The sequence below is a fragment of the Haemorhous mexicanus genome, chromosome 9, assembly GCF_027477595.1.
Source record: "Haemorhous mexicanus isolate bHaeMex1 chromosome 9, bHaeMex1.pri, whole genome shotgun sequence".
Lineage (NCBI taxonomy): Eukaryota > Metazoa > Chordata > Aves > Passeriformes > Fringillidae > Haemorhous > Haemorhous mexicanus.
Genome location: NC_082349.1, coordinates 29026911 through 29048877, shown reverse-complemented (window position 1 = coordinate 29048877; position 21967 = coordinate 29026911). Strand labels below are relative to the sequence as shown.

The 21967-nt window shown below is 48.7% G+C and overlaps 1 protein-coding gene across 3 annotated transcripts in view; it reads left to right on the top strand.

The window, feature by feature from the left end:
- PBX1 (PBX homeobox 1) overlaps positions 1-21967 on the top strand; it is a 132230-nt gene that overhangs the window by 99903 nt on the left and 10360 nt on the right. The window contains exons 3-8 of one of the 3 annotated variants that reach the window (XM_059854721.1): positions 1884-2128; positions 6127-6317; positions 8601-8736; positions 11748-11907; positions 19167-19279; positions 20804-20893. In XM_059854721.1, coding sequence (XP_059710704.1) covers positions 1884-2128; positions 6127-6317; positions 8601-8736; positions 11748-11907; positions 19167-19279; positions 20804-20893 — 935 coding nt within the window. The remainder of the gene's footprint in view (positions 1-1883; positions 2129-6126; positions 6318-8600; positions 8737-11747; positions 11908-19166; positions 19280-20803; positions 20894-21967) is intronic. The other 2 variants (XM_059854722.1, XM_059854723.1) reach the window with 2 other exon arrangements.

Genomic DNA, 21967 nt, shown 5'->3' with positions numbered 1-21967 from the left:
ATGGACCATAGACCCCAAACCATTTTCTTGATGAAATCTGCCCTCTCCTCTTGGATCTATTTATCATGGCTGGGCGCCATGGGAAGTCTCCTGTGGTGGGGAGAGATGCTGGTCCTGTCTCCTGAGGGCTCAGCTTCAAATTTGGCACTCAGCCCTCATTCCTCCATATAGAAATGATCCTCCCTAGCGTGGAATTATTTATTTTTAGTTCCAGTTTTACTGTCCTTAGGCTTTTTTCTGCCCACCTTCCCACCTTTGTTGACAGTGCATATTTTAATCACAAAAAATGCCAGTAAATGCATGAATGAGTAACTGGTCCAAATGTATGAATAAAATAAAATTAAATGAATGAGTGAAATATCCTGAAAATAGTAATTTTAGTAGGCTTTGAGGTTTTTAGAAAAGCTCTTTTTAGTCTTAACCAAACCTCTCAACAGGGTCTTTTACTTCAATTTTATACTGATAATAGCTGTATCTTTAACTTATTGCAGAGTAGGGAAGACCATAGCCGATGGTTGCTGGGGTTTTTTAGCTGCTGTGATTTTATTTCTTGTTGCTAACAGATCTTCCACTACTTTTTTATTTTAAATGACAGGAATAATCACTTGGTCTTTTTTTTGCCATGGATTGGGAGGGAGTCAAATTCATCTCAGGTGTCAGCAGGCATGGCTTTATCAAAATCCACACAGCATTTCCCAGCTCTGGATGTGCAAAGAGTGTGTGCTCGTGGGGTGTGTGTGCTCAGAGCCCCTGTGCCAGATCAGATGGGGAAATACCATTGTTTTCCCTTAGGAAATGCCTTTTTTTATTCTCTCATCAAGGATGTATTTTATTTATGTCGTTTATTATGCAGCTGTGTGTGTGTGCATGTGGAAATCTCACGTTATCATTCCATGTTCAGACCTTGGAGGGGGACACGGGGGGAGGAGCACATTGGGCACCTCTATTTTTCAGACATGGGACATCCCAAGCTGTTGGGTTGTTTTCCAGGAAAGCCCTCACAGGATAACTTTTACTTGGAACAGTAATTTAGGCAGGGAGCACAAAGATGGGAGGAAGATTCTTTTTTTGAAAAGTCACTTTGGGAGGATTAATTCATCATTGCTCCTTTTCTCAGCATCAGTGGAATGACTGGGTTCTTAAAGAAAAGGCATTTTTCCAGGAATAAAATTTATTTCATACATGTTTTTTACATGTTCCCAGTGCATGGCTGAAAGAATGGACTTCAGGCCCTCTCCACAGTCTGTATTTCAGGATGTGGAAACCAAGGCTCAGCTGCCCCAGGCTTTGTGCGTCTTTCTCTGCCATCTGGGGTTGATGTTAATGACATGTTGGGTGACATGAGAGGACCCCTGAGCGAGATGGAATCAGGGCTTCAGACTTCCCTTCCAACTTCCCATCTCATGCTTGAGTCTGGATATGGTCCCTATCGCTTCTGGCAGCAAGCATGGGTACATTTGTTGGATTTTTTTGGTTGCTGTTGCTGGGAGTTTCGCTGCTTGTTCAAGCAGAAAGTGTGGCTTTGTGGGCTAGCTCTGTGGTGAGCTCACTGCCAGGTCTGCCCTACTTCTGTACTGAGGGAAGGAGCAGGGAGAGGAGCAGGGAGCTGGAGCGCCAAGGAGTGTTGAGTGAAGCCAAGCTTGGTGCTGAGTACTTGCAGCATCAGGATGCCTGTTGGGGAGCGTGTTGGGGAGCCTGTTAGGGAGCCTCTTGAGGAACCTGTTGGGGAACCTGTTCGGGAGCCTGTTGAGGAACCTGTTGAAGAACCTGTTGGGAAGGGACAAAACCCCTGCTGGCGGGGTCAGTCCAGCTTGGGACGAGCTTCCCTGAATTAAAACCCAGGTGTGACTCAGGCTTTCCTCTCCCCATTGTGTCTCCTGCAGTGCTGAGCATCCGGGGGGCGCAGGAGGAGGAGCCCACGGACCCCCAGCTGATGAGGTTAGACAACATGCTGCTGGCAGAGGGGGTGGCAGGCCCCGAGAAGGGAGGGGGCTCGGCCGCCGCTGCCGCCGCCGCCGCCGCGTCCGGAGGAGCCGGCTCCGACAACTCGGTGGAGCACTCGGACTACAGAGCCAAACTGTCCCAGATCAGACAGATCTACCACACGGAGCTGGAGAAGTACGAGCAGGTAACAGGCTCCTTCGTGGTGGGGCTGGTGGGAGCAGAGCCTGGATCTGCACAGCCTGGATCACTGCTGACATCTGGTGTTAGGGGTGTACGGCCTCTGGGTGTTGGAGTGAGAACGTGGTTTTTGTAGGGTTGGCAGGGTTGGGGTTTTATGCTGGGATGGGTATTGATGCAGGGTGACCCCAATGTAGGGAATAGTGTGCTCTGACTCCATGATTCAGAAGGCTGAGCAATTGCAATTGCATATTAATCTATACTATATTACACTAATACTATACTAAAGTACATACTAAAGAGATACTATACTATACTGAAGAGATACTAAAAAATCTGTGACTGTCTGCAGGCAGCCAGGACACAGCTTTGACCCAGCTGGCCAAGGAATCAAAGCAACCTTCACCAGTGTCCAGTGAACAAATCACTTTGGGTAAACCATCTCCGTAACATATTCCACATGTGCCAAAAAACAGGAGCAGTGAATAGAGATAAGAATTGTATTCTCTTCTTTTCTGAGGTTCTCACTGCCTTCCCCAGGAAAAATCTTTGGGAAGTTGTGCCTGTTGCTCCCTGTGAAGAGAGCTCTGGCCACAGTATGGTTTGCCCCTTGGATTTTCACTTTTCACTCCTTCCCTGATATCTTACCCAGAATTGGCCCTAGGAGGGAAAAGGCCTCTCTGATATGATGGCCTCCGTGATGACAACTGTCCAAGCAAGACTTGAATCAGAATCTTCTTGAATATATTTTCTCCTTGAAATGCTCTCTTTCCAGGGCAAAAAAAATATCTTTTTTCTTATAGTAAATTACTGTTAAAAAAGAAAAACTACTTGGGTCATGAATACAGCTATTGGTAACACTGACAATTTCATGAAGAGCTTTGCAGGTCAGTGCTCAAAACCAGTTCCTTTCAAGTGCTTCCAGATGTTTTGCAGACCTCTCTTGGCTGCTGTGCACCTTGCCCTTGTGGTTTCTACCTCAAAGGTTATGGTTTGTGGATGTGAACAAGAAGGCATCACCTCTTTGGGTGCAGGACAAGCTCCACTGCCAGGGGCCCTGTGGGCTTTCAGATCTCTGGTTTAGATCCAGTAAAAGCCTCCACTTTACCTGGGTAACTGGATGTGTGGTAGGGCTGGGGGATGTCTCATCCTGTTGGCCAGGGTGGGGGAAGGATTAGAGCTGGAGTCAGGGTGGCCAGGCAGGGCTCTGGTGATGGAGCAGCCAAGCACAGTCGTGCCATGAGAGGCATTTTGGCAGAGCCTTAGGGCAGGCAGGGAGCTGGCAGAGGGCTGGTTGGAAGGATGGCCTTTGGTGGTTCTCCTCAGCCCTCGCTGTCACTTCCTTGAGGCACAGGGAGGCGCCTCAGCCATTCCACATAGGTGGGAGTGGAGAGCACCCCAGGGATCATCTTTCAGGCTGAAGGGGGGTAGAGAGAGAGATCCTATGTCCTCTGCTAGCCAAGTCCAAGGAGAGACCCTTGGCACAGACAGGGACAGGCTTCAGGGAAGGACCATCTGCTTCTTCCTTCCCTTGGGCAGGAGTTCTGTTTGTTTCATGTTCTGATTCTGGTTTTGCTTCTCTTTTGCTCCTCAAAGCGACACCCAGGTGAGAGAAGCCTTTAGCCAGGCCCAGAGGGTGGGATGGGCCACATCTTTCCTTCTCACAACCCACTGACAGGGTTGGGTTTTGCCACTGATTGGCTTTGCAAGTCGCTCTGCTGGTCCACCATCTCTGGTACCATCACTAGGGCTCAGGGTTTTTCCACCTCCTTCCCACTCTCTCCAATCCAGCTGTTGGGAGCTCAGCCCTTGGCTTCTCAGTCTGGCTGCTGCTGGGTCAGCACGGCAATCAGTGGTGATTCTGCCTTTAATGCTCTTTAGTTCATGCCAAGAGGAGATGATCTGAAATAGCTGCAGTGTCTGGGAGCAACGAGATGCCCAGCTGAGAGCTCTGATAGCCAGCACTCATCCTGGGAGATGGGAGTCATCAGTTGGAGCTGGCCTTGGGGATGTCTCCTTGTTGGGTCTGAGCCATGGTGGGAATTCAGCTTGGAAGGGTGGGGTAAGGCACAGCAAGTCAAGGCCATGTCGCCAGTCCACAAATCCAGTGTTTCTTTCCCCAGCAGTTCCTTTTTCCCCATCAGGGTGTGGGAGCTGCAGACACTGCCCCCAGAGCAGCCACCCACATCCCAGGAGCACCAAAGGCTTCTCCAGCCATCACTCTCCACTGGTTTTTGGGGCTTGGTTCTGGGAATCAGAGGATCCCATCATGCCAGTGGGGGGTGCTCAGGGGGATGAGGGAGAGGGAAGGGAGGTGGCCTTGATCTGGCCTCAAAATCCCCCCTTGTGCCCTGTCCTCAAGGCATAGCATGGGGACAGCAGGAGCAGCCAGCCAGTGCTGTGCCAGCAGCAAACTAATTGGGATTTTTACCTGCTTGCGCTTATTTGTCAGGACTCCTGCCTCACTCAGGCTTTAATTATTATCCTTATTTACTTCTCACCTGATGTGCCAAGAGCACGGAGCAGGGCCGTGTCTCTCTGGGAGCTGCTCCTGTGAAGCACGAGGGACTCTGCAGGACACATGGTAGTGCTGTAGGAGGAGGGGCAGTGGGTCAGAAGGTTCGTGGACCTCCTGAGATAAGTCTCTAGCTCCTCCAGTCACAGCCAGGAAAGCAGCTGGCACTTCTTCATGCTTTTTATGGATCCTAGAGCTTCATCTGCCCCCGCTCCATCCATGATCCCCCTGGGAGCAAAGAAATCAGCTCCTGTTTTTCCCAGGATGTTTGCTGGGTGTCTCTCACACCCTGTGCTTGGCAGACCAGGGGGATTCTCTCTCCCTGATGCCTATTTTAGACTTAGCTAGAAACAGAGGGCAGACAAAGTTAAAAGGATAAAAGTGGACATATTTAATGAAGGGCCTTCAGGTGGGGCAGACAAAGCCTCCCTAAGGGGCTACACCCAAACTGAACCATGTAATGAGTTTTTCAGACAGATACAAGTGTAGTCTATTTACATATCAGGGGTTAATTCTCCAAGTACAGCTTCAGGTAATGAAGTCAGGTACCTGCAGTTTGCTACCCTCCCAATTCACTTTTGTTTATACTTTTTGGGGCCTGAGGCAGAGAGGGTGTCCTTGGATCTCAGGCCTAGAAGGATTGTTTTGTCTGACCAAAACGTGAAGAGAGTTAACTAACACTCTATATGGAGTTCAAAATTATACACTAATGCACTATAGGATCTGAAAAATACAAAAGCTAAAATCCTAAGGCATCATTCCCTGAGCACCAGCAAGTTCTTGCTCTGAGCCTGCTCTGGAAAGCCCCAGCCAGCGAGGCCTGTGTGGGGGTATCAGTTGTTGTTTTTTTTGGGTTTGAGATAGTAATTTGCGTTTATTTTTTTTTATCAGTAAAACAGTCTCATTATTGTAGTTTGGTAGCTTTTCATTAGAAGGCATTAAATGGCCAACAATCTCTTGGTACAAGGTCTTTTAAGGCTAAACTATCCAATTAAGAACTGACACCTGGATTATTTTCCCTTTTAACCCAATAACTGATCCCAAAGAGCTGAAAAGAGGACTTTTCTGCCCAATAACAAAATGCCACCCAAACCCATGGAGAAGGAGGAAGAAGAAGCATGAAGAAGAAACCCAGGACAACACCCTGTGCTCCCCATCTTGCTTCCATCCACAACACATTAAAAATCCCAAACCCTCAATTTCTCACCCAGTGACACACCTACACTGCTCTCTATAATCTATTTCACACTTTTGTGGGTTCCAGCCTATCTTGAGGTCTGGGAAACTTTCTCCTTGAATGAGGGTCAAAGTCAGTGCTGCCCTGGGGGTCAGGGCACCCCAGAGCAGACAGAGAAATATTTCCAGTGCCCTAAATCTCCACAGCCTGCACTCCCATCTCCTCCCGTAGCCACGCTTCCTCTGCCCCGTCCTCAACACCACCGAATGACCTTCCCATCCTGGGGTTTCTTTTGCTTTTCCTGCCATGCCAGGCGTGCAACGAGTTCACCACGCACGTGATGAACCTGCTGCGCGAGCAGAGCCGGACCCGGCCCATCTCGCCCAAGGAGATCGAGCGCATGGTGAGCATCATCCACCGCAAGTTCAGCTCCATCCAGATGCAGCTGAAGCAGAGCACGTGCGAGGCCGTCATGATCCTGCGCTCGCGGTTCCTGGACGCACGGTGAGCCCACGCCCCACCAAACCTTCCTGCAGTGTCCTTCAGGGCGGGAATCCATAAAACCAGAGGGTTTGGGGAAAGCTGCAAAAGGCAGCCTCAGAGACAGCAGAACTGTGATTGGAGCTCAGCAGTAGCCATGAGATTGGCCAGCAGAAAAATTTTTTAAAAAGTAGAAAAGCAAGGACAAATAGAACAATGGTCTGGGTATTCAGGCTTGTCTAGAATAACTCCCTAAGCTGTAGAAAAGTTTATCTAGCGAGATATTAGGAAGTTCTAAGCTTAATAATGGAGCTCTATGCATTGTGTTATAAGGCTTACAAGCAGGTATTGTATCCAAAACAGGCAAGCATTGTTTAACCAAAAGTACCTGTGCTTATAGTGCTTGGATAGAACCACTGTCAATGTGCTTCTGCTTTGTGTGATTGGTCAAAAAGCTTATAAAGTAAGTTGCAACATTAAGTTGTTGGTCTGCTGCCCGGGATGTGAGCTGATGGCATCTTCCCATTGATAACTATGTAATGAGACTGATGCTGGAACATAAAACAGCTCAAGGCACGTTCCCAGCAGTCTCATCCTGTTTGTGATTTGTACACAGCCCCTGGCCGGTGATAAATGGTTTTGTGTGAGGAGGGGAGTGTCCGGGGGGTTTGTTGGGCAGGTTTGGTTCTGTAGTAAAGTGAGGGCCCAGCTGAAGGGCTGTGTCCTGAGTGCCTTGGTTTGGAAAGACAGGTGCCTGCTGAGGAAGGCAGGAGCCTCCCCTGAAATGGAGAATGCAAACCCTCCCCACCCCTCTGAATTGCTATAAATTTTAAATTAAGGGGCTCTCAGGCAAAAAATATGGGAGCAGGAAATAACTGTTCTTTATTAGGGAAGAAAGTAAAAGGATAAAACAAACAATGCAGTACACTAGAACAACACTGACCAAGTCAGAACTCAACCTGACACCCTGTGGGTCAGGGTGTTGGTAGCAGTCCAGTTGGAAATGTGGCTGCAGCCCTCCTGGAGTGTCAGGTGTGGTTCTGCTGGAGCAGGGATCCTGTAGGAAAGGGTGCAGTCTTCCTCTGAAGATCCAGTGGAAGAGGCAGCTCCTGTTCCTTTGGGAAATCCAGTGGAGAAGCTGTGCTGGTGTTCCAGAATCTCCAGATTATATCTGGGTAGGAATGCTTGGCTCCTCCCTCTGGGCTCCCATCTCCCAGTGGGATGCTGTAGTTCTTATCAGCCATGCAGTGACATTCAATGGCCTGTTATCAGCAGATGTCCCTCCAGAGGGAGGAGTGGGTGTGGGAGAGATAAGGAAAACTACCCACTTAATAGAAGACAACTGCCATACAGATGGCAAATAGAATACATCTTGCCTTGCCATCTGGACATTGAGCCTGAGGGGTTTTTGGTCTTTTTTTTGCCATGGTTTAGCTGAGGTGTTAGGGCATGGGTTGGACTCGATGATCTTTAAGGTCTCTTCCAACCTAGTCATTCTGGGAATTCTGTGAATTCTTTATCCCTTTGTGGTCTGTGGCTCAGCAGGGGAGGGGACTGCAATTCAGAACATCCATGGGTGAGGCTTCCATCTGTACCTTGAGAATTGCACATCCTGGCTTTGCTGTGGCAGAAGGAAATCCTGTGGCACATTGCAACAATTGCAACAAGCCTCTGTGGTGAAAACGTGCACTTCAGTTAGGGATGAAAGTTTATCCTACAGGCCATCCTGTCCCCCATTCTCTCCCTACTGTTTTTATGGTCCCAGATTTTCAAATTGCTGTAAAATTATTTCATTTCCAAGCTGGTTAGGTGCAGACTGCAGCTTGGGCTGTAGCTTGCTATGGGGAGGAGAGGCAGCTACACCAGGGGTACAAGGAAGGAGATGACAGACAGGTAATAATGCCTAGGTGTGAATGGAGCAGACTTCCCCAAGGATATATCCAGTTCTGCTTCCTCAGCACAGAGCTTGGCAGAGCAGCACTGTCTTTGGTCACAACAGCCAGGTGTCAGGAGTCACCTTCCCAGGTGGGGGAGCTGGATGCCAGTTTTCAGACTGCTGTGAGCTGGAGGATGCAGTGATAAGTTTGAGATGGAGGCTGGTTTGCTTTGAGAGGTGCTGAGAGAGCAGTCACCAGCAAAGAGCAGATCAGAAACTTCCTGGCCCTGAGTCTTGCACTCCATGCAAGCAGAGGGGGGAGGGAGGAATGTGGGAAACTCAAGAGTATTTAAAATGCATTCTCTTTTTGGATCCCTGGTGCTCATTCCCTTTCCTTTTCCTTCTGTTTCCCACTATTTCTTCACATGAAGGCGGAAGAGACGAAACTTCAACAAGCAAGCCACAGAAATCCTGAATGAGTATTTCTATTCCCATCTCAGCAACCCTTATCCCAGTGAGGAAGCCAAAGAAGAGCTAGCCAAGAAATGTGGCATCACAGTCTCACAGGTGAGAGAGCTCAAAGCCTGGACTAGTGGGAAACCTCAGCATGGGGAAGGGTATTCCAGACCTCAGACCAGTCAGCCATGTCCAGTGTTGAGCATTTAATCATTAAATCAGTTCAGTGCAGGTTAGTGAGAGTGGGTGGGAGTGCAGATGGCACTTGCAGATTGAAGCCATGGATGGAAAAGGAAAGTCTTAGGGTGGATTTAGGACGTATGAAGGCTCCATGGAGCTGTGTGTGCAGCTGAGGTGTTGACAGCCCAGAAATGATGTGGCAGCACCCAGAGGGGCAGAGTCTCCTGAAGGAATTAGTGCTGGCCTGGCCTGCAAGAAGAGCTTGTTTGATCTGAAAGTCCTTTCTTCAGGGGATTAAAAGCAGTAGGAAGAGTTGTGTAGGTTTTGCTTCATAAGATAAAATGGACAAGTCCAGGTGGGAAAGATCTGGGTGCAGCAGTTACAGTTTGTGCTCCGTGAGGGTGGGATTTCTCAGGGTCATTTCTCTCAGTCATTACCCTTGTGCTGCACAATATGACATCTCCCTGACTTGCACATCCCTCAGAACCTCGTGGTTAGTAACGACAAAATGAATTATTTCCATGTGTTCAAGGAAGCCACATAGTTCCTGGAGTCTGTAGCTGTGACCTGGGAGCTGCTGTGATTTGTGAGGAGCTCAGCCAGCCCTTGAAACGTTCAGCCATACATTGCCCTTCTTTATTTCCTCTCTTTTGGAGCAGGCTGTGTGATTGAGAGCCAGTCTTTGTGGCCTGTGGTAGGCTTGTCCTCACATGAGCTTAGCAGCCCCTCTAGGCTCCCATGGCATTCCCTGCCTTGGGCTGCTTCCCAGCCCCAGGCACGTGCCTGCTCGTCACTTGAGTAAACTGCAGAGAGCAGCAGCATCTGGTGTCCTTGTGGGAGCGTGTCTGCCTTCAGCAGGAGCAGCAGCATCCAGGGGAAGGTGTCATCACCGTGCTGAGTGCCTGCTGAGTGACTCCAGTTGCCTCCCCTGGGCTGGAAGACCCAAACGTTGCTTCTTCCCAGAGTTACCTACAGGAGACAGCACAGATTGGCTTGAGGAAAGCTCCAGCTGTCCCAGTGCTTCCCCTCTCACTTCTAATTCATCTCTTCACACTTACAACCTCTCCTTTGCAAAGACAAAATGCCCAGGAGAAGTGCTGCACTTAGGAGGGGGTTTTGAGCATGCTGTATCAAGGCTGCTTTGTGCCTGTCTCCAGGATCTGCCTCCCTTCTTCATCCAAGTAAGGCAGAAACAATCACACATCCAGGTCTGGATTTGCTGAGACTGAGTGGGAACACAGGTCCCATGAATGAGTGCAAGTCCTGAGCAGAGTTGATCTGAACTCGGAGTCTGACCAGATTAGGCAGGTGCTTCACAGATTTTAAAATGCCAGATAGGTTGTGGTGGCTGGATATTCCAACCCCCTGCCCTGTGGTGCTCAGGGTTCACCCAAGATGTGAAGCCAGAAGAGCAGTCATGAGGAGATGTCCATGTGGAAAGACCATGAAGGAGCTCATGGTCATTAGTGACAAAGCTGGACCAAGAGGTGGAATGGAGCTCCTTGCCAACAGCACCAGCTCCTGGTGGTGCCATCAAAATGTTTGCTCCTAGATCTGGGCTGGGTGCTGATCTGAGTCTCTGCAGGTTGGATACCTGTAGCTTTCTCTTTCCTGCTCTGCAGGGTTGGATACCTGTAGCTCAGTATCCATTAAATTGGTGTAAGAAGCCACTTCTGTGTGGAAGCTGCTGGATGCTTTAATAAGCATGGCAGATAGAAAGCACAGGAATAAAAGCTTATGGGTTTCAGTTATCAACACCAAGCCCAAGCTTTCCTTGAGATAAGGAAGAAATCATGGGCTTCAAGAATGAACATCTATTATTGTATTCTGTGTCTTTAGCTCTTGCTCAATTTATTTGGAAGAGGGAGCACTGATGTACTTTCTCACCAGCAAGCAAAGGGGGAATGCCCTTGGAATCTCATCCAAGGGGTTGGTCTTGCTAGCTCAAGATTGCAGCTCCAAGCAATCCTAGGAGTGTTGGAACTTTTTGGGAGAGCTGCAGCATCCTCCTCATTTGTCCTTTCCCTTTATCCTGATAAGCTCTCTCAAACGAAGTCAGTAGTGGGCTGGAAGTGGTCTTCTGCTTAGAGATCTGCACATAGGAAGACACTACACTGATTCTCTGTGTTCAGTGCTGATGAAGAGGAAGCTGAGAGCTGCTTCTCAGGCTGTAGGGTTGAATCTTTCCCATGTCTGAAATAGTTCAGTGTGAGATAGTGCCCATGAGTGAACAGGAATATCATCAGCATGTCTCTGGGCAAACACAGTGGAAACATCTTCCACCCCTTCCCAAGGCACAAACTTCTTTCCTGGGACCAAAGTTAGGTTTTAGGACAAGTCCTGTGCTCCTTCTTCATCCTTTCCCTGAAGTTCCTGGTTCATGCAGTGGCTCATGCTAAACCTTGCAAAGCCAAGCTCAGTTGGACAAAGAGCATCCACTTCTGGCTTTGTGCCCTGATTCCCCTCAGATGGATCAAAAGAGAGCTTTGCTGATACTGAGGCAATTTTGTGTATCAGCCAGGCCCCAGTCAATTCTCTGATCAATCAGGGCATCTATCCTATCAAAAGGATACTGAGGAGGAGGCAAATAAAAATAACATGCACCTGTTCTCTAATTCTGCAACTTTGGTGTCTTTGTGATTCTTTAAGATGGATTCTTTGAATCCATCTTAAGATTTTCGTGGGGTGGGTCTGGTGGTTCCTGTGGAGCATCCCATCCATAGCAGAACCAGCTACACCCACACAAAACCCAGTGTTCCCAAGGGGCTCCCATCACCTTTCCTGGGCTTTGTGTGGCACACACGGGTGGAAGGTGCTAGGAGAACTGAGCAGGGAAAAGTATCAGCACTGATTAACCTTAACTAATTCACCTTCCTCACCCAGGTGCACTTGGCAGAGCTGAAACCTTAACTTGTCCTTGTCTTCTCTTGTACTCGCTCTAGGTATCAAACTGGTTTGGAAATAAGAGAATCCGGTACAAGAAGAACATAGGTAAATTTCAAGAGGAAGCCAATATTTATGCTGCCAAAACGGCTGTCACGGCTACCAACGTGTCAGCCCATGGAAGCCAGGCTAACTCACCCTCAACTCCCAATTCAGCTGGTTAGTTTTTATTTTTCTTTTATTTTGGGTTTTCAGTGTTGGGGTTTTTGTTCGTTCTCCCTTTCTCCCTCTAGTCTCTCTCTCTTGTTTTCTCCTTTTGGTTGTTTCAGCTTTTATTCTCCAGGTCTGGTTTGCTCACTTTTGTGATCTTAAAAAAAAACCAAGAAAGGGGAATGGGTTTGGTGAGTTTTTCATGGGGGGGATTTACTTTATTTTCTTCGCTTTTTTTCCTCCTTATTTTCCCCTTTTTTTCCACTTCCCCTTATGTGTTCTGTTTTTTGTTGGAAAAAAGGATGTGACCATACTTGTGACTGGTGGTGCTGTAGTGGGGGTTCTATGCATGGATGGTAAACACAAAACCAGAAAAGTGGTCCACAAACCATGGCTGGGATTGCTTGCACTTTGGGGGGAGAAAAAAAGTAATTGAAAAATTATTGTGTAATGATTTTATTTCACTGGGGCTGAAAGCATGAGTGATCCTAATGGACAAACCCCAGCATTTCTGAGATGTCCTAGCTCATGCCATTTTGGGGGTTGTTTTGGGTAAATTTTTATCCTTTGATTTTCTTTCTGTTGTGGTTATCTCTTTGATTGCTTACATGACAGTGTCTGGATCACCTGCAAGAGTGTGCTCTGTGTGAATTTTATTTTCCCTTTGTGTCAATGCAATCCAGAGAAATTCATGGGTCCTTCCCTTCCCTTTGCCCTCTTCCTTCCCATTTGCTGTGGTTTCTATTTGTTTGTTTTGAGAGTCAAAGGCACAGAGCACTTTGCCCAGATTTCAACTCCTCTGCTAGAGAATGATGCTCAGTTCATGCGTGGTGCCTGCTGCAAGGTTGGCCAACCCAAAAACCATCAGGGGCTGCGGATCCAAGAGCAATGGAAAATTGGGATTTGTTTACATGGAGAGGAAAAAAAAATAACTTCATATGTGCCATATGCTTTGTAATCCATGCAAATATCTGTGTGCCTGTTTTCATTTTAGGGGTGGGAGGGAAAATGGGAATGTGCCACTCTTGAGCCTTTGAGCTGAGTGTTTGCTCACGGTGCCCTTCCCCGGGGATGTGACGCTTGGTGTTATCAGAGAGGCAGGAAGGGAGCAAAGAGGATGGTGGGCAGCAGGATGTTACACAGGCTGTGCAGATGCTGGCTGCCATCAGAGCATGCTTCTGTAGTGAGCACAATCCTGCTTCTGCAGGTATCAGAGGAATCACACTCCAGAAATACCCCTGGCTCTGGAGGGTTTGAGTGCCAGGGGTTAAACAAAGGGAGGAAGCAGTGACATGGGTCTCTGGCTGGGACAGTCACTCTCACCTCTTCCTCACCCAGGGCTGTCTGCTCTGGCTCAGGTGCTCTGAGGGCTTAGGTGAATGCAGCAGTGCTCTGCAGAGACAGTTTGCTGGAGTTTTGTTTGATTCTTTTTGGTTTGGGGATTTTTGTTCCCCTCCCGTTATCTCAGCTGATGAAGATTTAACTGCATTTTCAAAACTGTCGTTGTTTCCAAAGAGCTCACACAAAATACCTGGTCAGGTGGGCTTTCCTGATGTTAACACCCCTGTAGAAAAGGCTGGAGGGAATTCTGCTGGAGAGGGCAGAACTGTGTGTGTTGAGGGAGAGGCCTGCGGTCTGTGATGCTGTCCTGCAGCCCACATCAGTCTGGACCAAAGAGATGCAGCTTTCCTTCTTTTTCTTCAGCTGGAGTCAGAAACAAAGGTCTGGAATAGCAAGAGAACAGCTTCAGATTGCCAGAGTGGGTTTGGATGTGGGCTGCACATAGGAGAATAAGCATTTCCTCAGTGCCTGACCAGTTAAATAGTGCTCCAGAGCAAGGCTGTTTCCTCGCCTTCCCCACAGGCAGTAACGTGGTTGTTTCAGAGATAAATTGGCCAGTGCCCTGCAGTAAACAGCTGAGATAATCCCTGGATAACACTGCTCTTTCAAGAAAGGACAAACAGTCCTGTTATTAACAGGGAAAACTTGAGCTCCTGGGTCCTCTTTGTGGCTCACTTGTCTGCAGTCTGGAGTCATTGACCTCTTTTCGCGTGCCTGAAGTGTCAGCGGTGCTAAAGCAGTGTGAGGGGAGCTTGCAGGCCACAGGAGATCCTTCTTCTGCTTAGAAATAAAGTGTTCCTCACCTGGCCCAGGTCCCACACCCTGCCTGTGATGCTGCAGCAGTGGCAGAGCAGCGGGGAGACCCCGGTCGCTCTGGGTCAGCTTGCAGAGGTGGTGGGTTTGGGTGTCCTTGCAGGTCCTCACCTGAGAAGACAGCTGGAATTGCATGGGATTTTTATCTCCTGACAGTTGAGATCCTCCCAGCTGAACCACACAGATGTAACAGCTCAGTCAAGCATCCCTGCATTGTCACATTTTGGGACAAAGACACGTCCTGAGGACATCATGTAGTCTCCCCTGCTTCAAGTTGTCCTGTGGGTCCTCGCAGCAAGAAGCAAACCTGCACATGCTAGGTCTGAAATACCTGTCTGAGAAAGATTGGGACAGTTGTGTCCAGGACCATGAGCCATCAAATGTGCTGAAATCTCCAGGGAGGATCATGGAAGCCAATGAAGAGGTGAAGACCTAAGATGACCAATGCGTCTCTTTCTACACCGTGGACTTCTTTCTGTTCCCAGATCATTGGCTGAGACATTGGTGAGGAAGGAGCCTGAACAATGGTAGGACTTTCTGGGAATTTTTAGGACTTCCTGGTTTAAATACATTATAGAGCATGTGTAAAGACAGTGAGCAGAGGACAGGTCATGAGAAAGCAGCAGTGCAGTCCCTGGAGGGCCATGGTTTTAGAAGAGGAGGTGGAACTGGATGCAGTGGGACCTGGGACAGGAGCTAAATTCATTTCTGCTGTGGCCAGGCAGGCCCATCTGTTCTCTCATTGATGCCCATGTTACTGGAGATCGGTGAATGGCTACAGTCAGTCAAAGAGATTGGCCACACATTGACAAGGGCAAGGATTGCATCTGTCTGGCCATCTGGCAGGTTGAGAGCAGGGTCCCCCATCCTCAGTCACCCAGGCCTGAATGTCAAACACCTTTTCATCCGGAATCGCGCGGTTGGGCTTTATCGGCCAGATGTTCAAATAAGCTGAGAAGTCTGGTTCATTTGGGCTAACAACTCCCCATCCTCACTTTGATTTCCTGGACAATCTCAGCACAAAAACCACATGGCAAATGAAAGCTGTTTTATGTGGGCAGAGCCTTTTGACAGCTAGAGTCCTCAAGGGCCACGCACAGGTGATAACATCCAGTGAAATCTTGAATGCAGAGCGGCCAAAATTGTCCTGAGCTGTTTTTTTTACCTGCTCATCCTTTTGTTTTGTAAAAATCTTCTTGTGAAGCTGCTGCTGGGAAATGTACTTCATCAGGCACAGGTGTCTTCTCTGCCTTCCTCCATTTGTGTCTGGAACCCACCACTGGAGAGGACTCTGCTTCAGCAGAGATTGTTCTGGTCGTGCCTTCACTGTCCTCAGTGTTTGACAAGTGAAAAAGAACAAATGTCCAGCTGGATCATCCCCGGCTTTTGGGCCTGCACTGTGGCTTTGTCCAGCTAAGGAGCTACATAGTCCATCACCACATTCTTCCCTCATTTTTGGCCACAGTAGAGGCACCACAAAAAGTGACAGGAGGCATAAATCTTGTGCTCTCTATGCTTGTGTGTCATTGCTGTTGACTTCAATGAGGAATCTTGTACACATGACCAAAGTCACTTCAGAGGTTCAGCTGGATCTCTCTTGTTGGTGGTAGGTGGAATGAGGCAGCACATGAGGATGGCTTGATTTCAGCTCCGTTGAACACCATTGCCATGTTTGTTTGTTCATGGTACCATTTGAATTTTCAGATACTTTAGAGAAAAGTACTTACTGGGGGTCCTGGAAAATTGGAGGTGGAAGTTAAGACTGTCAGAACACAGAAGACATCAGAGAAGCTGGAGAAGAAGCTCTCTGAAGAGCTGAAAAAGTGGTGCAAGAAATACCAGCTGTCAAGTTCGTTAAGATTTTTGAAATAGAGGCAAAATTGAGGTGGGCTTTGCTCATCAGAGGGGTTAGGGGTGGAAGAAATCTCTTATCAGGCATTGTTTTGATGTAGGCTTTGACCCAGGGCAAGATTTGACTGCCAGAGTTTGCTCAGACATTTCCAGCACTCCTTCTAAAGCTGGTGCTGATACCCACTCAACACCAAGGAATAGTGGGGATAATTCTTGCCTTTAAAAAATATCTGGATGCTGAAGATGAAACACTCTTCCACACTGCTGCAGCTGTGGGTTTTCTGATAGGTTTTTTTATCTACCCACAATAATTCCAGGCACTTCCACACTAAGATCAGAGCGCTTTCCTCCTGGACTCAACATCTTCAGAAATGTGAAGAGCAATGGAAAATTGCAATTGAGAAGCTCAAAGATGAGCTTCTTTCATTCACAACCTCTCAATTCCTGAGGAACCCCAGACCAAATTACAACCACCCAAAAAGCCTGTGATGCATTCAGGAAAGGATCATTTCAGAGGGACAGGTTAGATTTACAATGGGGAAGGACTCTAGTGGAAGGACTTGACTTGTATTCCTGGATCTTACCTCTGTGGAGGATTTCCCAGTCTAAATTTTCAGGGCTCTTCGCTCAGCTGCCCCCTCTCCCAGCTGGGTGCATCAGCCCCTTTTAGCTGTGTCTCAGACTTGGGGCTGCTGTGATTTTGGGTGTGGTGAGGGCAGAGGCAGCCGAGTGCTGAAGCAGCAGCAGCAGCAGCAGTGTGGCAGTGCAGAGGGCTCTGCAATTACAGCTCTGATCCAAATGCATCCATACATGGGGGCCATTGGTATGCGCATATTTATCTCTGCATCCACATCAGCAGCAAGACATATTTACTGTTTAGATATGCACATATATTGTAAAAACACCCCTTGCCAATAGCAGTGTATATCTTGTAAGTGACATTTCCAGCGCTCCTCATGATTTCCAAGACACCGTCGCTCTTCAGAACTAGAGTTTGTGGCTGTTTGTTTATTTTTATTTCCTCCCTCCCAGTCTCAATTTTATGGCCAGGTTTGTTAAGTTTCAATAAAATATCAGTTAAGTTTATGGCATTTTTATTTGTTATTGTTGTTGTAATTTTTTTTTTGGTAGGGGAAGGTGGTATGAAATGTTGCTCAGCTGGGGGCAGAGTGATAGCAGTGCCATGCCAGGTGCTTAGGGATTCCAGAGTCCTCTCTCCAGCTCTGCCACTGATCATTTGTGTGATATCAAAGGTTTCTGCTCACCTCAAAAGAGGAGGAAAATATTCTCTGCTTCTTGTGAGTGGTAGCTGCAGAGTCTTTTGGTTCTCAGCAACAGAAAACGGGGTCGGAAGCGTCTTTGTGTGTGTGAAACGTGCCCATCTTCACGCTTTGAGTTGAGCACTGTCAGAGTGGGCTGGCCCCAGTCTGCCAGCTCATTTCTCTAGGTTTTTTGCCTTCAAAGTAGCAAGTAACCTGAGAGGTTGGGAAGTGACAGGAGCCCTTTGCCAGCTGAGCAGAGGAGGTGATGGTTACAGCTGCCTCCTGACTAGTCCCAGTTATTTTACGCAGTGCTGTGGGATTGCTCTCTGGAACAGGTTGGGCAGGTTGACAGTGAGCACAGACAATGAGCTATTGCTGGCTTCACAGAGCACCAGTGGGAGGCTCCAAGACTCACTGTGCTCAAGATGAGTCTTTCTCTTGACTGTCTTGGGTGTTAAATCTAGCAGTGATGTTTCTGCTTTCCTTGGATTCTGAGAACTGCCAGCTCCTGACAAAAGAGCTGGTCACTAAGAGAGCAGCAGAGAATGTAGTGAACATGAAGTCTCCAGCATAGACCTCCCACCTGCTCCCTGACCTGTGTCAGAGGTGGCTTCCTTCAGGGGAGCCTTCCTGGTCCACCTCCAGGGTGCAGCTGGGATCTGTCCCTGTTTCCTCCCTGTCCAGCAAAGGGAGGACTGCCAGGCATTTCTCAGAGCGTACGCATGAGCCATAGTTGGGCAATTCCACCAGGACTGTGGTTGCCAGTCTTCCAAGCTGGAAACGGCAGTGTAGATGATGAGAGTATATTTGGGACTGGAGCTGAAAGCATAGCTGACCTGGGCCCCTGAAGTCTCTCCTTTCCAAGGCTAACGTCATGTATAACTAAACCTTGCACGTTGAGCTGTCTCACACTTAACGCGCTGATCTGCACGATAAATTCTGAAATAATCCCATAAAACCTTTTTTATTTATTTTTAACCCCCTTGCTGCCTTCCCTGCCTTACAGTTACATGATGGGTTTGTTTCTTCTGTTAAGTGGTTGAGGAGGTGCTCAGATATCTCTCAAAGCTGGAGGCATAAAACTTTTATTTCTGCAAAGGCGGGATTTACTTTTTCTTTTCATTTGTGATTTTTTTTCTCCTGATCCCACCCAGTTGTCTTCACTGTTACAATTTTTTAGCGTAACACCGATGACTGGCGCATGCAGTGGGGAATTTGCTTACAGAGCTTGTTCTTCTGGGGCAGCTGGCCCAGGAGGGCTGTGACACCCTCGTGTTCTCTCACAATGAAAGGCTTTTGCCAGCGTGATGAGCACTGGGAGTCTAACCCAGGTGCCTTCACATTTTTGTGAGCCTTTGCCCCTGGTGCTCTGCAGTTCCCACCAGTGATGGGTTCCTGATGTCCTGAAGGCAAACCCCATGCATCACTCCCTCGCAGAGCCCCATGTGGCTCAGCCAAAGCTCCAGCCATAGGGCTGGATGGGCTCTGGATGTCTCACCCTGCAGGGAGCAGTACGGGCTAGAATTACCCACCCTGTCTGAGCTTCTCAGCATGGGCTTGGTTCACCTGCTGCAAAGGCTTCTGCTCCTGATAGCAGGGCTTGTCTGGGTAATTCTGGTCTCTAGTACAGTCTGCTGGGTGGACACCTCCAACAACCAAGATCCTTCAGAGCTGTCTGAAGGATTCTGATGCTGTCCGAGTCCTCCAGGCTGTGTTTTGTTTGTCTCAGTCAAAAGCATGAAGAATCCTTCCTCCAGCTGAGGAGCTGTTGAAGAATGTTCTTGGCATTGAGCTGTAACAACATGTGGCTTTGAATAACCTCAAGAGTGCATCCTTTTTTTTTTTTTTTGCTTGCTTGCTCTATTCTTCATACTACTAACCCTGACTGTGTGTTTTTGTTTTTGTGGTTGCTTTGCATGTTGTTCCTTCCTCTTGGCTGAGAGTCATGGGGTGGATCTTTTTCCTTTCTGTGATTCAGGTGCCTCACTCTTTCCTTTCCAGGTTCTTCCAGTTCTTTTAACATGTCAAACTCTGGAGATTTGTTCATGAGCGTGCAGTCTCTCAATGGGGATTCTTACCAAGGGGCCCAGGTTGGAGCCAACGTGCAGTCACAGGTAGGGACCCATCCGATGTACTGCCAGTGAATGCATTAGTGTTGGAGGAGCCTTTGATTGTATTGGCACTTCTCCCTCCCGTCTGAAAAGAGCAAATCTCAACCAGCACAAATCAACCAACCAACACTTAAAAAAAAGGCAAACCAAACCAAAAAACCAACCAACCAAAAAAAAAAAAAAAAAAGACAACAGGAACAACCACCAAAAGAAAAAAACAAACAAACAAACAAACAAACAAAACCAACCAAAAAACAATCCAAAAGAAACCAAAACCAAACACCCAACCAAACCAACAACCATGGTCTTGAGGAGACTTGCCCACACTTTGTGAATGCATTTGGCTCTGGCTTGATAGTCGTACTAGGAGGAGAGAAGGCGCAGAGAATAGGCACAAAGTCAAACAAAAGCAGCTCAGGTTTAGGTTCTGCTTGCTTTATTCTTCCAAGGGAATGGGCCAGATGTTTGGACTGGTGTCTCGTTTTCCAAGACTTCCACCTACTCCTTTGATGCCAAACTAGGTGTCTGCTGAAAGGCAATAAATGTTCAAATATGTAGATAAATTTTTTTTTTTAATAATTAAAAGCCACCCTTGACCATCTCCCCACCTCCCCAAAGCACAGGCACTCACAACACCCCTGTACATACAGGAGGAGAGAGCAAGGGAGCTTTGGGCAGCAATGCTGAAATATCAACCCATGCTTGGGGCAGAAAGAAAGAATTTAGAATAGCCAGGATCTCACTCAGATCTCCCACCTTCCATCTGATGTCCAGATATGCCGCGAGTCCCCTCTGTGGCATCTAAGGCTCTGTTCTGTGCTGAGAGACAACAGCCACTCTGACACTTCTGCATTGGGCAAGGAGAACTCTCTAAAGCTGAGGCTGCTCCCCCGTGGGGCTGGACGTGGAGCACACATCATCCATGGGTGGTGAGACATGCTCACCACATGTGCCACTGCTGGGACTGGGCTGGGGGTATGAGGGAGAGGAATGGGGCACACAAAGGAGAGCTGCTGGTGCCTTTGCCATGGTAGGTATATTTCCTTTCTGGGCCCTCCACAGTAGAGGTGCTCAGCCAGCTCCAAAGATCTCCTTCTGCTCCTGTGAGCAGTGCTTGGGGTCAAGGGTGGAAGGGGGTAGGGTAGGAAGCTGGGTCCTTGAACACGATGGTGGAGATGGCTCCAACAATGTGCTCCAGGAGATGCCACCGCACGCTTGTCATGCTGTTCTTCCTCCCCACTCTTTTTGTCAAAGGACATGGGACCAAGGAGAATGTGACAGGGCTGCTGGGGTGGGCAGGGGATGGTGAGTGGGCAGGAGAGGTCCTCTGGCTCATTTCTCTCCACAAGACCAGCTGCGGCTCTCTTTGATCCCTCTTCGAATGTCCACCTTTATTACGATGGTGACCACAATCATTGTTATTCGTGTTTGTTTGCTTTTATCTTGCCAAAGATGAACGGGAGCAGCTTTGGCCACTAACCTTTCCTTCCCTCTAATTTGTGTCTTTGTTGTTGTTGGTCTGTTTAGGTGGATACCCTTCGCCATGTTATCAGCCAGACAGGAGGATACAGTGATGGACTCGCGGCAAGTCAGATGTATAGTCCGCAGGGCATCAGTGTAAGGAAAAAAAAACAGGCTCGGGTTCTGGTCTTTTGGGTTGTTTTTTGTATCATTTTTGTTCTCTCACTACCAATTATTTCAAAGCCATAGGGCTCAGAATGCCACTTAGTGGGACTTGTCTTTGCTTTTACGGTCACCTAGTTTATTGCTTCTGTATCGGTCACGCCAGCGGCGGAGCTTTGCCCACAAAAAAAGTGGCAAAGCCAGGGCAGGCTGCGTGCAGGCAGCTGGCGTCTCGGACTGTCACAGCCCATCAGCGTCCGCCCGCCACCTGCGGCCACGCGCGCTCGCCCCACGGGAGCTGCTAAACAGGTGACACCTCCCGTAGCCATGGTGGGGAATGTCACCGCAAACGCCCCGGCGCGGAGGTGGCTCCATCCTGGCGGCACCATCCGGGATGGTTAAAAATAGCCCATCCCTGGCCAGGGTCCGGGAGCGCGGCGGCGGTGCGGGGTTGGCGGCGGTGGTGGTTGCGAATAAAAGGAGGAAAAAAGCCCACAAAGCCAACCGGCGTCAACCCAAGAAAACCTCGCCCAAGCGGGCTGGGGGAGGATGTGAGGGGGAGGGTGGTCTCTGGAGCATCTTCTCCTTGTTCTTGGGTGCGCTGGCGGGTTCTGACTAGCATGAAAATTCGTAGCGACAAGCTGTGTCGCACAGGGGGAAATCGATCAGACACACACAAGGAGAACCCAGTGTAGATTCGGGACAGCAATCCAACTTCATTTCTCAGATCAGTCGTCCACCATCTCAGCAGCAGTGACAGCAAGCTGGGAGAGGAGGGCAGCCTGGAAAAGGAGGCTGTGAGCGCTGAGTGGGTGGTGGCAGCAGTGTCCGGGGTGGCACAGAGGAGGAGGCGGCTGGCCCTGGACATGGGGACGCTGATGGGTGAGATTGGGTGGTCTTGAGCTGGTTGGAGAGGTGGTGATCCTCGGGGTGGGATGGTGGTCCTGCAGCTGAGATGCCAGCAAGGTGCCATTGCCAGCCAGTCCCATCACTCTCCAGTCCACGGGGCCATTTGTCACCTGGCGTGTGACCATCTTGCAGGACGGCCACCACCAGCATGCAGAGAGG